The sequence below is a fragment of the Gorilla gorilla genome, chromosome 6 (genome assembly GCF_029281585.2).
Source record: "Gorilla gorilla gorilla isolate KB3781 chromosome 6, NHGRI_mGorGor1-v2.1_pri, whole genome shotgun sequence".
NCBI classification, from domain to species: Eukaryota; Metazoa; Chordata; class Mammalia; order Primates; family Hominidae; genus Gorilla; species Gorilla gorilla.
In genome coordinates, this window is record NC_073230.2 from 101,633,065 (window position 1) to 101,649,242 (window position 16,178).

General features: G+C 36.6%; 2 protein-coding genes across 13 annotated transcripts in view; one reads left to right on the forward strand and one right to left on the reverse strand.

The window, feature by feature from the left end:
* DMTF1 (cyclin D binding myb like transcription factor 1) overlaps positions 1 to 13,413 on the reverse strand; it is a 43,953-nt gene extending 30,540 nt beyond the window's left edge. For 2 of the 12 annotated variants that reach the window (XM_055346865.2, XM_019031306.4), the window contains exons 1-4: positions 13,248 to 13,413; positions 11,275 to 11,413; positions 2,184 to 2,306; positions 747 to 863 (exon numbers count right to left, since the gene is read on the reverse strand). In XM_055346865.2, the coding sequence (XP_055202840.1) occupies positions 747 to 855 (109 nt within the window). In that variant the 5' untranslated portion in view covers positions 856 to 863; positions 2,184 to 2,306; positions 11,275 to 11,413; positions 13,248 to 13,413. Of the gene's footprint in view, positions 1 to 746; positions 864 to 2,183; positions 2,307 to 3,434; positions 4,366 to 5,978; positions 6,167 to 11,274; positions 11,414 to 12,391 lie in introns of those variants that run through there. The other 10 variants (XM_055346859.2, XM_055346860.1, XM_019031310.4 and 7 more) reach the window with 10 other exon arrangements.
* On the forward strand, positions 9,131 to 14,380 carry LOC115935379 (uncharacterized). The gene is made up of 3 exons (XM_055347878.1): positions 9,131 to 9,160; positions 12,938 to 14,053; positions 14,145 to 14,380. Exons 1-2 carry the CDS (start codon positions 9,131 to 9,133, stop codon positions 13,652 to 13,654), a joined length of 747 nt encoding a protein of 248 aa, XP_055203853.1. The 3' UTR covers positions 13,655 to 14,053; positions 14,145 to 14,380.
* Positions 14,381 to 16,178: the final 1,798 nt, after the last annotated feature.

Genomic DNA, 16,178 nt, shown 5'->3' on the forward strand with positions numbered 1-16,178 from the left:
CCCAACCACATTCATGATCTGGACACTAAGTAATGAAATTCACAGAGAAAGGAAAAAAGAGAACTAGGTTTAGGAAGTACATGTAAGGATTGTTTGGGACATATGAAACTTAACATGCCTATGAGAAGCACAGAGAATTCTGTATAAAGACAGAGTCTGAGTCATCTTTATAGGTAGGTGCTACTTAAAATCCTAACTTTGAATTAAATAACCTATGAATTATGTACAGAGTGAGAAGAGAAGACAGAACCTAGGTTGAGTAAAGATGAACTTGAGAGCACAATAAATAAATGACATAAATAATGAGCAAGTCGGGGAGTAACAACAAAATTATCAGTTGGAAAGCTATTGAATCTTAATTCATTGTAGATCACCATATTAAGTCATATTGAAATGACTGTGTACAATTCTTTAACACAGTTTCTAACAAAAAAGTCTACTTGCATTGAGGAATAATTCTACATTTTCTAATGTATTAACTATGCTGCTGGTACCAATTAGTATTAAAAAAGATGTATATATTACAGTTATTCCATCATTACCTTTGGGGGCTCAACAGATCCTATTTATAACATAGCAACAAGATTGACAAAAACTAACGTTTATGTTAAAGAGATAATCTCCTTTTCTACTGTGCAGCCTAAACTCATAGGCACCTAGACCCCTATTTGGGCAATACGAGTCAAAAGTGACATGGAATTCATAAATTCAGAGAGTCAGAATTATATGTCAGCAAGTTCTCCTACCATTCTGAGGGCAGTGAAGAATGAGATTCCCTTCTGTGTCCTGAGTCAAAGTCACAGAGTTCACAGTTTCTACTGTTACTGTGTCAGAATCCTCTTCCACTGTGCTCATACTCAAATCTGTACAAGAACAGATTCCAGATCAGGATTTCAAACATTATTCCCAAATATGAAGTATTCCCTTATAATCCCCTGAAATACCACACACATTTATTTGGGTATCTGCCTCTATAGTGTTCTTCATGTAAAATTGCAATGACAGTTCAGATTTCAAAAACTGCCTTTCACAAATTTATACCCATTATTTAGAATTAGATATCTGAAAGAATCTGTTTGCTTTGATAAATTTTAAAAACCTACAACATTTGTAATACTTTAAAAAACGTTTTTGCAACATCCAACAAAAAAGAATCTGTCTTGTCAGCAAAACTCTCCCCACTTTTTTTACTGTGTTTTTATGGACAGCTTTGTAGGTGCTTAACTTCTTTTTCTTTAAGCAGAAGATTCATCAAAACTTTTATCTTAAGAATTATTTTTTCAAAACATTTTTTACAGGTATTTAAGCTCTATTATCTGAAAAACAGGAACACTAAATAATTCTTGCTGTGTTCTTTTCAAAATATTGAAAAAGTGCATACATCCATCACTGACCAAATTGTAATTTTAAGAGACGAGTTAGTCCTTCTTTTGAAACAGGTAACTTTCAACATCGTTCAAAGTATCCTTACCTGCTATTTTACACAAATATTATTTTCCTCTTGTTCAGACAGATGGAATAACTAGTCTCAGAATATAGCATCTCATGGCTAGTCGGGGGAAAGGTATGAAACTATAATCAATAGCCTGGTTGAAGTCTTCAGAAATACCTTATAAGGTTTAAGGAGGTTCTTGCCTCAATACTCACTTTTGGCACGTATGTTTTACCAACTAAATAATACAGAGGACACAAACCCTGATATAATTACTCAATGTTTATTAAGCTTTTTTTTTTTTTTTTTTTTTTAGAGAAGGGGTCTTCATTGTTGCCCAGGCTAGAGTGCAGAGGCTATTCACAGGCACAATCTTAAGGGCCCTAGAGCCTTGAACTTCTGAGCTCAAGTGATACTCCTGTCTTAGCCACCCGAATAGCTGGGTACAGGTATGTGCCAACACGCCTGGCTCTCTCTGGCTCCTATACACAAGATATTAGTCCATTCATATATTTACCACTGAAGTGAATGTATTTTCCTTTGGCACAAAAACTTAAATATATTAACATTTACATGGTAAAGATCCAATAATTCATTAAAATTTTACCATACAAATTACTATTTGAAAAGGACATCATTCATTTTACAATAGTAATTATGCCATTCCCAAAATAAAGGTAAATGGAAATCATCATCTAGTTTTGACAAATTTGCAAATCATGTGAGATCCTTGCAACAAAAGCAGACCTACCTAGACAACGGATGGATCAGCTACAGCCCTTCCCACAGAATCAAGTTGCCTTCCCGTAGCAACCAGCATCACTTTCATGTTATCCAGATTGTTTCTCTCCCATGTTCCTATCTCTGCAACACTCTGAAAAAGTAACAGCATTACACACAATAAGGCTTAATAAGAACAAACGAATAGTATAGCAGTATGCTGATGACAGTCTAGGCCCAAGCCTTTGTGATATCTCATCTAGAAGAGTAAGACAAAACCAGAATTCTTTTTTAAGTAGAATTTTTGGAAACTGGCCTCTAAAAGTATTCCCCAATGAAGGACAGAAATGATGACTATTCACAGGTAGTTTCTTAACCCAAGTGGCTCTCATCAGGCAGACAAACGTTCTCTGAAAAAAACAAAACAGGCTCAGCTATGCTAGTGGTTCTATGAACTGTAGACCGTGGTACCATTATGTAACATGATGTGTATATCAATCAATACAGCACCATAAATATTATTAGTAACTATAGTTCTTCTTTATAATTATTAACACCTCTCTTTATGTTTTATCTTAAAGCATTAAAAATTATATAGTACCCTATTTATCCAGAAAACCCTTTTAAGATGACAGATGAACAACCCTATCTAGGAATCTGTGGAAAAAACAAAAACAAAACCTTAAACAATTAGGCCAGAAAAGACAAATTACAAGCTCTTGAAAGCAATGTGAAACTTTATGAAATATGAAATGGTTTTTAAAGGTTTCTTTCAATAAGCTTCTCATCTTTATCCTCAAAAGCCAACCAAAGACCTTAAAAAAAAAAAAAAGCACATGATTTGAGGTTCAAGGGGACGTTTCAGCAAAAATTAGGATTAAAATTCTAATTTTTGCGGCATTCTAATTAGATCCTCTTTGCATTTTCAGTGAAAAAGGTACAGATCCTGCTGGAGAACCATTAAGCTATTAGATTTCATGTTGTTATCATTCTGAATCCACTAATTTTTTAAAGGCTGGCTTTTTAGTAATACCTACTACAAAAGATGGGAGAAACAAATGTAAAAAAGTAAAAAAAGAAGGTTAAAATCATCCATAAACTTCCCAGCGATTTTTCATATTCTTTGGTGTAGTTCCTTCTAATCTCATCTCCCGGTGTATGTGTGTCTGTGATTATAGTGTATTGAGCAATTTTATATCCTGCTTTTTAGAATCTGCTCAGATTGAAAAGTGTGAAGGAAACCAAGGTAGGCATCTAACAAAAGTTATTACTTAAAACTTACACTGCACCAGGCGTGGTGGCTCAGCCTTATAATCCCAGCACTTTGGGAGAAGGATCACTTAACCTCAGGAGTTTGAGACCAGCCTGAGATAGTGAGATCTAGTCTCCAGAAAAAAAAAAAAAAATTAGCCAGGTGTGGTGGTGTATGCCTATAATCTCAGCTACTCTGGAGGCTGAGGTGGGAGGATGGCTGCAGCCCAGGAGATCAAGGCTGCAGTCTGGGTGAGAGGGAGAACCTGTCTCAAAAAATAGAAAAGCAAAAAATAAAACTTATGCTGCAATAAAAAGCGTGACATTATTTAACAGTTATCCATTACTGGACATTTATGTTGTTCCCAATTTTTAATTTCCTTAAACCACACTGAAAAACATATTTTTACACTATTCCCTTGAATATTAGTAAATAAAAATTGTTAAATCAAAGGATATGACAAAATTTAGAACTTTTCAACCATACTGCAATATATTTTTCCCAAAAGTTGCACAAATTTATATCCCAACCATTGAGATGCAAACTGTACTCTTGGTAATCTTGCCAATAGTTATTTTTTAAAAACTTCAAAGCAAAAAGTACAATGCTTATTTTATAGGTGCAAAATGGTCACAGGTTTAACATTTTAATGATATCATTTCAGGACCCCAGTTAATCCACAACGTTGAGAAAAAGAACAGGAATCCTGGCTCCGTTTTTAAAGTTCTGCAACTCATGTTAGAGATTAGTGAATGATTCTATGCTACTTTGTAAATTATCAAGCTTATCTGTTCAATCAACAAATATATCCAAATATATTACCTCTACTATATGCAGGTACTGGGGATACAGTCACCTTTTTTGTTTTTATGCTGTCATCTTTTTTTCGTGGTTTTTGAGATGGAGTCTTGCTCTGTTGCCCAGGCTGTAGTGCAGTGGCATGATCTTGGCTCACTGCAACCTCTGCCTCCCAGGTTCAAGTGATTCTCCTGCCTCAGCCTCCCGAGTAGCTGGGACTACAGGCGTGTGCCACCATGCCCAGCTAATTTTTTGGCATTTTTTTAGTAGAGATGGGGTTTCACCACGTTGACCAGGCTGGTCTCGAACTCCTGACCTCAGGTGATCCACTTGCCTCGGCCTCCCAAAGTGTTGGGATTACAGGCGTGAGCCAATGTGCCTGGTCCCGTCATCCTAAATATGTTCTTGACTCACTTTTTTTCCCCTATAGTCTGAGCTATGTGGTCAGTACATTTATTAATATTTAAGAAACTGACCTAGTTTCACTTTTAATGGGTAACACACACAGTTCAAGATTCAAAAGGTAGGTTATTTTTATTAATATTAGTATTAATACTAATAATATAAGATATAAAGTATCTAAATGAAGATGTCAAACTGAGAGTTAAATATATAAAACTAGAGTTCAACAGGCCAGGATTAGACCTATAAATCTTACTGGCATACACACTGTTTTTAAAGATTTCTTAAACAGGTTAGAGAAGACAGCCTAGATTACAGTTCTAGAGCACTCCACTAAATTTGGGAAGTCAAGCAAAGGAGAATGAGAAGGACCAGCTAGAGAGATGCAGGAGAAAACCTAAGAGGTATTAACTAAGAAGCACAAGAGTGTTTTTTCAATGAGCATTAAGTAGTTAACTATGTTGAAAACTGCTGGGGGGAAAGGTAACTGAGAAGTAGCTACGTAATCTGGCAATATGGAGAACAACTGGTGCCTTTAACAAAAGCAGTTTTGGTGGTAGTAGTAGAGGCAGAAGCCTTACTGAAGTATGTACAGAATTAGAAGTAGGGAAGAAAAGACACTACAGGCCGGGTGTGGTGGCTCATTTTGGGTGGCTCCCAGCACTTTGGGAGGCCGAGGCAGGCAGATCGCCTGAGGTCAGGAGTTCGAAACCCACCTGGCCAACATGCTGAAACCCCGTCTCTACTAAAAATACAAAAATTAGCCGGGTGTGGTGGCAGGCGCCTGTAATCCCAGCTACTCGAGAGGCTGAGGCAGGAGAATCACTTGAACCCGGGAGGCGGAAGTTGCAGTGAGCCAAGATCACCCCACTGCACTCCAGCCTGGAGGACGAGAGTTGAGACTTCGTCAAAAAAAAAGAATATGACAAACTACTGATACTTTTTTCACGAAGTTTAGCTTTCAAATTAGAACAAAAGGACCAAGTGCAATCAAGACAGTTGTTACACAGAATACATCTGTATTCTGATGTTGGACTGAGAAACGCTGGTGAATAAATCAAAATAAATCAAATTGTGATAGTAGAATAGAAAGTTTAGTAATTTAGTGCCTTTATTCCAATTCATTATACATGAACCTATGGTTAACAACTTTTGGAATCCCTCCCCGTTTGGTTTATCTGGAAAACAGGAAAATCGTCAACTCTGCTATCACTTTTTTGGTCCTTTTTGGAGCAAAATAAAGACAGTCATGAAACACATAACATTTTGGTCAACAATCAAATGTGCATATATGGTAAGCCTGAAAGATTATACCACTATATTTTTACTGTACCTTTTCTATATTTAGATATGTTTAGATATACAAATACTTGCCATTGTGTTAACACTGTACTCAGTACAGTAACACGCTGTACAGGTCTGTGTGTTTTCTATGATGCTCACATGCAATCACCCAAACTACATTTCTCAGAACTCTGTCATTAAGCAACACATGACTGCACATCAGCTCTTTTCAATTTTCCTTCTTTGTAATGGGTTATACCATATGTACTATTTTTACACTAAAAACGAGAAGATACAGAAAAAAAATAAACACAATTTTAACAGCCATTTTAACTGAAGTGGCATTTTTGCATGTTTTCATCATTTGCTGCGTATCTTTAAATAGCACAATACCTTAGCACATTAAAGAAAAAAATACCTGAGGGTAGCAGCAAATCCAAATGCAGTTAGGAAAACCATGGACGATCTGCTTGAGATTTCAAGAATTTTGAATAGATGTGAAAATTCTATTGGTGTACAGCTTCATGAACAAGGAATTCAGCTTTATCATCAGTTAGTAGAAAGCTGTGCAAGGAATTAAGTTTTATCCATAGCTTTATCAGTGGAGAGTAGCTTACAGAAAGAACTATCAGATGTGTTTAAATTTTAACAGCCCTAATGTTTTGGCATTGCTGTTATTTATGCACTCCTTATTTATAGCTTTGATAGCTTTAATTTTCTAGTCTATCATGTGCCTGACAAATGTAGTTACATGCCTTACTGACATTTCCATTAAAAACTTTAATTTTGAATTATTCATGCATAACTATGGAATTTGTTACACTGGGCTGAAAGTTGACAGGATTTCAACCACCATCTGTAAATTTTTATTTAGATTATGTATCTCATAATCTTGTTTTTTAAAAGAACAGGGGAAACTTTTCTTGTAATCTGCTGTTTAACAAATAATAGTTTTTTAAAGTTAGGCAGTTTACAGTGAGCCAGATCATTTTTGTATTGATTGAAAAATACAACTTTTAGAAACTTAGGTTTCAGTATTAACGACAGCATTTAGCTTAGCATTACTTGTAGTTTGAATCATTTAACCCTAAGGAAGATACTGGTTAAGAATGTTTTCTAAGTTTTATACCCTATAAATGAAGACCTAAAAAAAGTATAAAATGAAATACAGTGAAATGTACAAAATTCCAGCTGACTTTTATTACCTAAAATTTAAATGTGTACTTAATAAATCTTGAGTGATTACTTGATAAATCACCAGATAGGTGGTATGTTTCAACAGTTATTTAATGCTTTCTGAAGAAATAATTTCTGGTCATTAAAAACTAATCATGTTCTGCATCAAGAATTATGGCTTTCTAAAATTATTATAACTCTTAAAGTTTTAACTCATTGATGACTCAAGAATAAATTTTAGAAAACTTAGGATGGCATTCTGTTCCTGTAACAATCTCAATGAAGTTTTTTTGCAAGACTAAAATGTATTTGATTTGTTCCTTAAATTTTAGATTTTGTTAGATGCCATTTAAATAATGGTACAGAATTCACTCCTTAGCAGCATTTTTTCAGACGAGCTGAAGTGGTTTTAATAAGACTGAGTACTATTTAAATTACCTTTTAGAATTATTTTAATCATTGAGTTTTTAAACATGTGGCATCTTTACCAAGTACATTGGAAGGTTTATTATTGACAGAACAGGTTGGGATACAATAAGGACTTGGGATAAGTCATTTCATTAATAATCAATACAAATGCTGTGTGTTTTAATTTATAAAACCATACAGAACACCTTCTGCCAAACTTCAAAATTTGTATATACTTCTGGGCCACAAAAGTTGATAGTTTTATTTATGACTACTTAGATTGTTATTTATGCATGAAACAAGGCAGGAAAATACATTGAGAATTATGTTTACAGTGAACTTCTTTAATGCATCATATTTCTTAAAACATACTTTTAATGTGTACTTAGTATTTTAAAAACAAAACAAAACAATTATACAATTGCAGGTTTGTACATGCTGTCAATGACAAAAATAAAACCATTCTGGTGGCTTAAAAAAAAAAACACATAACCTTAAGTGTGGTACAAAACTCTTATAATGGAGTTATTGTGTCTTCATTTTAATATAACCTTATAGCTCCCAATGAAAAAGATGACCCTATTTAATATACTATAACCTGGAAGAACGAAAAGGGATAAGCATAAAGAAATAACTCTTGGATCTGTTATTTAACACAGAATTCAATTAAAGAAATGAGTTATTCATGCTATTCTTCCTTTCAGTATTGATGTAAAGTTCTTATCCAATGGGTTATCTTAGACTGGTATTTCCATCAATTGAGTCTACCTATCGTCCTGATTTTTCTGGACATTTAAGTGTTGAATATCTTCTAAAAACCAGAATCAAGGAATAAAGTCACCTTTCTTCCCAGTTTTGGGGGCTAATTCTGTAAACAGATGTATACTCATTTCCAACTACAGTACTGATACAAGTATGAAAGAGTTTAGATGCTATTAGTGGCAATCATGAGAAGCACAGGAACCAACATTTGCTGACCCTAGAGACTTGGAGCTGTGATTCTAAAATGGAATATGGGATGAGACCACATGATATAAAACATTCCCTATTTTAATACACTCACTTTATACTGTGAAATCTTGCAAGCTACAGAACATATAGCACCACAATTTTATTAGGTGAGTTAAAGACTGAGAAACACAGGCTGAGAAACAGTCTCTGGCATAGATCAACTAATAAGGCAGTAAGGACAGTTTTCAGATGTTTTTTTCTCCTGACCCAATACAGTATAAGAAAAATCATTCACGTTCTGTGTGATTTGCAAGTCTTCTACCCATGTATCAGCATGCCTATCTTTTACTGTTTTCACAATATTAAGATCATACTGTCACACTTTTTTGTACTTACTGTATCAGGAGCATTTTCCAGTATCATTACTACTTTACATTTTGAATGAGCACATAGATCTAAATTTATCTAATTCGTACCTATTACTCAACATTTGTTTTTGTGGCTGTTATTATAAAACTCCAAATGGACTATTACTCTATCATTGTATAACTAATGCTTTAAAAACTACTTAAAAGAGAATTTGCTTAGTAACGTCTAAGGAATTTGGAAGATAAATTTTAAGATATGTTTATTTTGAAATAATGAAAGTCTGCTTAGTAGAAAATCTTAGTGGAAGATAATAGGTAACAAATTCATACATCCTAAACATGGGTACACAGAGGGCTGTCAGAGAAGAGGTAAGGTCATAGAATAAGCATAACATCTTCGTAAGTACAAACTTTATTCAAGATACGAATAGGAACACTACACACTTGAAGAAGAATGTTTTGTACTATGGTGCCAGGCCCCATGGGATTTGTTCCTCTATATACTTTGTGGAAAAGTTTGAGCAGCAGAGCCATAAATGAACATAAGGCATATTCAATTAAGGTACCTAATTAATGTTTACTATGGCTTGGTTTTAAGATGGTAAAATATGACTATATATCATAAAAATGTCAACAGAGCTGTTAGTGGAGTCTATTCTAGCAGGCTTTGTTGATTTCAATTACCAACTATTGAAAACAATGTCACTATTACTTGAGTAAGGAGGATTACTTGATAGCAAGGATTTTAAGGTGCAGCATTTCATATCTGGTTTGACAATAAAACTATATTGCTTATTCAAAAAGCAAAAATGTTATTTTTCACTTCATGCATGGTTCAGGAGCTTACAATGTGTTATTCGCCACACTTGAAAGATTTCATCCTTTCAAAACTGAGTACTTTTCTACAAGGCACCATCAGAGGCTCTTTACCTGGACATATACAGTATCACCAGACACCTGTGATTTACAGTGAAGTTAATTTTTAAAGCACATTTACTCATTAGATACTAAAATATACACCGGCACTAAAATAAACCTAATGAGCATTTCTGATAGGCAACACCTGATGGGAAGTGAATGAATCAGCTTTGACCACTGGTGCTTGGAAGAATGACCTAACAGTGTACATAATCAAGATGACATTTAAATATATGAAATGATAGAAAATTAAACTGTTCATAATGAGCTCTCCAGTGTGCTTTTCTCTGACAACTTATTTCTAGTACTCAGTCATGGAATGGATTATCTTTCTACAAACTTGGGGGGGGGGGGGTTGGGGGGGGGACCTAACCATGTTCCTCCTTTTATTTAAACTCATCTACCTTTATAGAATCAAAGCAAACACAAAATCTATTTGTGATTTCTATTACAGGAATTTTCTTCACAAAATGAAAGCACCATCAAGATAAACGGAGAAATGACATGAAAGTAAACAAATGCCACATACATTTGGTAACTATCCATATTTTATCTTTAATATTTGGCAATTACTTTAATAAAAATCATTAAGTTTACCACTTTCTCGGGTCTTCTTGTATCATTTGGAGACATAAAGGAGCTGCAATTGCAAAGCATTTAAAAGTATATCAATTCCTAGGAAATCCTTTCATATAGGAAAAATATGATGGTGGTAAGAAAAAAAATGGACTATTAAAATGGAAAACTCCATTTTGGAAAGGCAGACCACCACCTCAGTGTTCAATATGCAGTCTCTACATATGATATAAAAAAAATAGAATGAACCCTCCTTAAACTTTGTTCCTTTCTAAGCTTTTGATGTCTTTGCAACAGACAGATGTGTGTTTAATACAAGTGATGCAAGACGTCAATACTTTCAAAAACACTTCTAAGCTCCCTCAATATTTTAACATCTATGTGCCAGGCAGTAAATCCTTAGGAATACTTGTTTCACATTATCCCATTCATCCTCACAGGTGTTAATTTAAGCCAATGCACTTAATGAAGCATGGCAAAGGCAACTGTTTAAAATAATGAGATGTTATTTTCAGGACATGTAAGTTTATTACACCATTAATAAAAATTAGAGTCTGTAGATGTTGGAGAGATAAATGAGGCTAATAGAAAGGTAAGATTTTTTGCGGAGGAGGTAAAGGTAAGTTTTTTGTTGTTATTTAAATACTAACCAGTGATATCAAACTAACCTTATAAAATACATACACTATCCCCCAACCTTTAAAGCACCCCTGGGGTGTAATGACATAACTAAAGGATTGAAAAAAGAGATCTCTAAAAAAAGGACTAGAGGACAGCTATCTACTTTTGATATGATTCTCCACCAGTAAACATTTCCCAACCATGCTGTTTTCAAAGCTCAAGTCATAACGCCCAAACTTTGATTTCTTCCCCTCAAAATACTTCTAAAACCTGAATACTCAGAAAAATGTTTACATAAAATAATGTATTCATATAACTGCAAAGTATGAACTTAAAGTTCTAAGAAAGATGCAATGCCCAGTACTTACTGATTAAATGTTGATGAAGACAGGGCAATAGCATTTTGGCTCCACCATTAGCTCAACTGCAACCAATTAAAGAGATTCACGCAGAATATGCAGGTGCTAAATCAGTCCCAAAAAGCATATTTTGGGGTGAGCCTATCAACTAAAATAGTAAGAAAAAAAATTAGCTTGTTTGGTGGCATACAGAAGCACCTAGTATTGAGAGTTAAAATGAGATAAAAATCACCACAATCATGAAATGTATTTTTCACACCTATAACATAATGGTTTTTTCCAGATACAATCAGGCTGGGTTTTGTGCTTTCTGTATGGAAGAAAAAAATTATTCTCACACCAAATTGGATTCTCTCAGCATGACAATTTTTGTAACGTTAAGGAATGTAGCTTTAACCTTTTTTCTCTAAATCTTAACAGAATTTCTAAATCCTAACGAAATACATGAAATCCTCTAAGTACACCATAAGAGCAAAAAGATAAGATTTTGGTGTATCGCCATAGTCATTCTTTAAATGTTAAAGTGATGGCAAATTATTCAAGTTATTAAAAGACAGTAATCCTCAGAAAGCTATTTGAAATATAAATTCAAAACCAGCTTAAAGAAATTTGAAGTAATGAAAAAATATGAAAACCCTTAACTGAAAAAAACAGATTTTGCAATACTTTCAACATAGTGGAAGAATATTTTCGTATTTGGAGCTTAAAAGCTACAAATGCTTTTCTCCCACGAATTAAAAATACAGGTATAATTTAAAATTTTCCAAATGGCGTCACTTTAAGCTTAAGACATGTCATATTAAAAAATAATTCCACAGAATATGCATTTTGTAGGACGTCCCAACATGCAGCCTCGACTGTCAGAAAGGAGGCACACATAATCAAATCCATGTACATTAAAAAGAGGTACACAAAGATGAATGAGTTGCGAAAAAAGCAACTACACAAATTCAATGAGAGAAAGGGAGGAGTCCTGACTCATACTGTATACTATTATCCTTTTCCTTATCTACACCGAGTATTTTATATAAAGACATATGCTCTATCATTCAATTGCACAGAAGGGCACTTGGCCACTTCTACTCTCAAATCTGCTCTGGAGATTGTGGTAAAACATTCTACATACCTCCCTGAAGAAATTCTCAAAGCGAAGTACATTTTAGAGAACAAAGTGGACTTAACAATTTTTAAGAACTTTCTCGGAACTCGGCACAATAGGGTAATTACTACTTTACAGCCGCATTTTCCGTGCTCCACCAGGACTCTGTCCCCGCGCCCCAGCCCACATCCCTTCTTTAAAGAGAGTCAGACTGACAGAGACGGTTCGGCCAGCTATCCCGATTCTCTATGTCTGGGTCGTGAATCGCCGAGCAAGGCTGAACCCCCGCAAAATTACAGAAGAATCTAAAGCGCAAACGAGGGAAAAGAACAAAAAAGCAAAGGGGGGGGAAGTTGGGTCGAGACCCACCCCCACTCTCTCAACCCCACCCAAGCCTACCTCTCCTACGCTGGACCATAAAACAAAACCGAAAACGTAACAAAAATAAAAACTAAAAATAGAACACCACGAGAAAACAAGTAGGGCTTCCTTACTGTCTCCACTCCTTCTGGCCCAGTTCTCTACTCAACCTCCCGGCCCACCCCACCCCCCAGGGGTCCCGGCGCCATTTAGCTCCTCCGAAGCCGCCGCCATTTTCCGCCCCCGCCGGATCGCTGCTGTGCCTATGCAGCCGCTCGCTTCCCTACTCTGCAGCCTGAGCCACGGGCGCCGCCCGGCCCTAAGAGGGAGGCCTTGGCCGGAACGTGCGGGGACGGCAGCTGCAACGTCAGGAAGGCCAGGCTCCGACCCCGCCCGCAGTGCCCCGGCGCCGACAGCTTGCGCCAGCCGGCGGGAGCTAGCGGGCAGCGAGGGGGCCGGACAGGCTCCACTGGGCGGAGCGGCCCTGGCGGCGGTTGGAACCTGAAGGTTCCATCGCACTTACTTCCTGTTTTGGGTCCGGGCACTTTGGAAGAACCAGGATGGAGGCTCCAAAAAATACCAGGATGGAGGAAGCAGCCACGGGCGAGAGTGGCTGCAGCTGGAGTGAGCGAGCGCGACGAGCCACCGGAAACGGAGCTGCGGCCGCGCCCCGCCCCCAGCTCCCCGCACGCTGCCCCTCCCGTTCGTCTGTCCCGCTGGCGGCCCCGCGTGCTGGCTGTACGCATCACTTCCGGCTGTGTCGGCGCGCGAAAAAAGGTCCTGGGTTGGAATGTTTGTACTGGTCTGTGGCGGTGGTTGTTGGCTGTCCTGCCAGGAAAACTCGGCACTGACTATCCCACTGCTGATGCTGTAAAAGAGGTCCTTCTGCTATGGCGCAACTGTGGTTCCTCTGGTTCTGGGGACACTTAGGCCTCGCGTGCCGATTTTCATAGTTCCCTGTGGCTCCGAGCCGAGGGAGCCGCGGTGTGGAACGGAGGGAACCAGTGATCTCAGTGCTGAAGAAAACAGGGAGTGTGTGTCTTCATACTTGATTTGCCTTACCGCAGGGGCATAATATGAGATGTCTGGGCGTGTTAAGTCGTTCTTGATGAAATGTGTCCTCTGTGAATGTAGTCTCACTGTTAGACTAGGAAGATGCTGTTTCGCTGTGCCCAGTTCCTCTTAAAAGTACAGATGCTCCTTGGGTTGCAGCCGTATAAACCCATCCTAAATCGAAAATGCGTTTTAATACCCTTATAAACGAAAAGGATAAATAAGCCTTTGGGTTCTGTAATGTGAGCCAGCATTCTTTGAGTGCGTATGTGACAGGTAAATGTCTTACGTGTATTAAACTCATTTAATGTTCATAAGTGCTAAGTGCATCGCTACAATTATTACAAATGAATCCCATTTTACACAGGAACCAAAGAGAAGTGAAGGAATGTGTCCAAGGGCTCCCAAGTTGGCGGTGGAATTAGAATTGAAGCCTCGGCTCCAAAGCCTGTGTTCTGAACTACCCGGTTGCAGTTCACAAAATACACTTTGGCAGTACTTTCATAACGAAAGCAAATGATTACAACCAGTTTACAAATGCTTTGCTTTACTGGAGGATCGACATGTTTGACTAATTTTCAAAAATAAATCTCAGAAGCAGCATATTCTTGTGTTGATAACTTTATTACTAATTTGTGGCAGTCTGCATTCTGTTGAAGATAAGCCGTGTATCATTCCATTTTTTAATAAGTACATAATTATGTAAGCAAAACTATGAGGCAGAATAGTATCGTGGTATGGACTCAGGCAGTCAGACCTGAGTGTGAATCTTGGCTTCATTTCTTAGTAGTGGATATGGCACTTCACCTCTTTTAGCTTTGTTTACTTTAGGAGTAATAAGATCTACCTTCCAGAATATTGTAGACAGCGTAGTTTGCATAGAATCTGACGTGTATTAAGCATTAAAAATGGTAACTAATAAACCTTAAAGCCAGGAAAGCAATACAACTACTCAAAGAGCAGTTCTAATAAAATAATAATTACATATGCAAAATTGTTGACATTAACATTGATTAGAAGGTGGTTCCTAATGAGCCATATTTTTCATAAGACATAACCATATAGGATTATTTTTGCTAAGGCATAAAATAGTGATATATCAATTATAGTCGGGCTGTCCATTCTCCTCTGCTAAATTTTAGGTCAGCCTGCACGCTGCTAACTCCCCCCAAAAAGTCAAGTGCATCCTCATAACTAAATTCTCCCTTTCTGGTTGAGTTTCTTTTATAACTACCTTTTCCCAAGTCAGTTGGTATTTATTTGGGGATGACAAATGTATTTTAATATTAGCTTAATGCATCATTTTAAAAAATATTATAACGTCTCTATCCCTTTAGCTTGAATAATCAATGTAAAGACTATCCATAACACAACTTGATTCCTAGAGCAATTTTCTGCAGTTATACTTCTATGTTATCCGTACCTCATTATTTAGTCAATGTGTACCTAGGGAATGGATGAGGTTTTAAATATTATCCAAGGATTTACCTATTTAGGAATTAAATGTTTTGTAGAAAAATCATTAGAAGTATTTCTATCCTAAACAATAATTATTAAAGTATTTATAGCATAGCTATGGTATTTACTGCATTTGCTAGTTAAAATTGACTTTGTTGGACTCCAGGTGTCTATAACACTTTTGTGAACCTCATCAGTGATTGATGATGAAATTGCCTTTTATGACAGGTTGATATATTAATATAAAGTATTTCAAATACTGAGAAGCAGGTTCTGTTGTTTCATGATCATCTTGTGCTAATTCAGAAAAAAAAAGATGTTTATAAGCTTTTGTTCAAAGTAAAAGAAAAATACAATTACTGAGTAAGTTTCTTTCTACACAGGCTTTGAGTCTGTTAATATAGCTGATGGGTATACACTGTAGGGCCTTCCAGCTGGTGGGGATTGCTGTGCTAATGGAGGAATGAATAAACTGTCCCAGTTATGCCCACACACCAGGCTTTACCAGGTGGTCTCCTGTCTCAGATTCTTCCTGTAGGCTTCCCTCCGGGCCTTATGACACTCCATCTTACAATCCTTTTCCTGCCTTGCATTTTGCCTATGTGTCTCATCTCTACAATCCTTTTAATACCTCAGCCTGGTGACCACCTCTCTATATCCACTTCACTTTTTTCTTCTTTTGTGGTAAATATTTGTTAAGACCTATTGATAGAATATTAGCCAAAAAAGTGTTTCCTTATCAAGGGAATGGAGAGCTAAGGCGTCCAATACTCCTAGCCAATAAGGATAAAAATTTTTGTTCTGTCTTTGTAATTTTGGTGTGCAAAACAAAACAGTTCAGATACTTCACTAAAACAGGATAATATCCAGACCCAGACTCAAAGACCTGTTCCTTTATAATCTAGCATGGAAGAGAGAGGGACAATGTATTAGTTAATTAAGC

Coding starts and splice junctions, on each gene's coding strand:
- LOC115935379 (XM_055347878.1), top strand. CDS start 9,131: ATGGGTACACAGAGGGCTGTCAGAGAAGAG. Junction 9,161..12,937: donor AGAGGGCTGTCAGAGAAGAG/GTAAGGTCATAG, acceptor GGCGCCATTTAG/CTCCTCCGAAGCCGCCGCCA.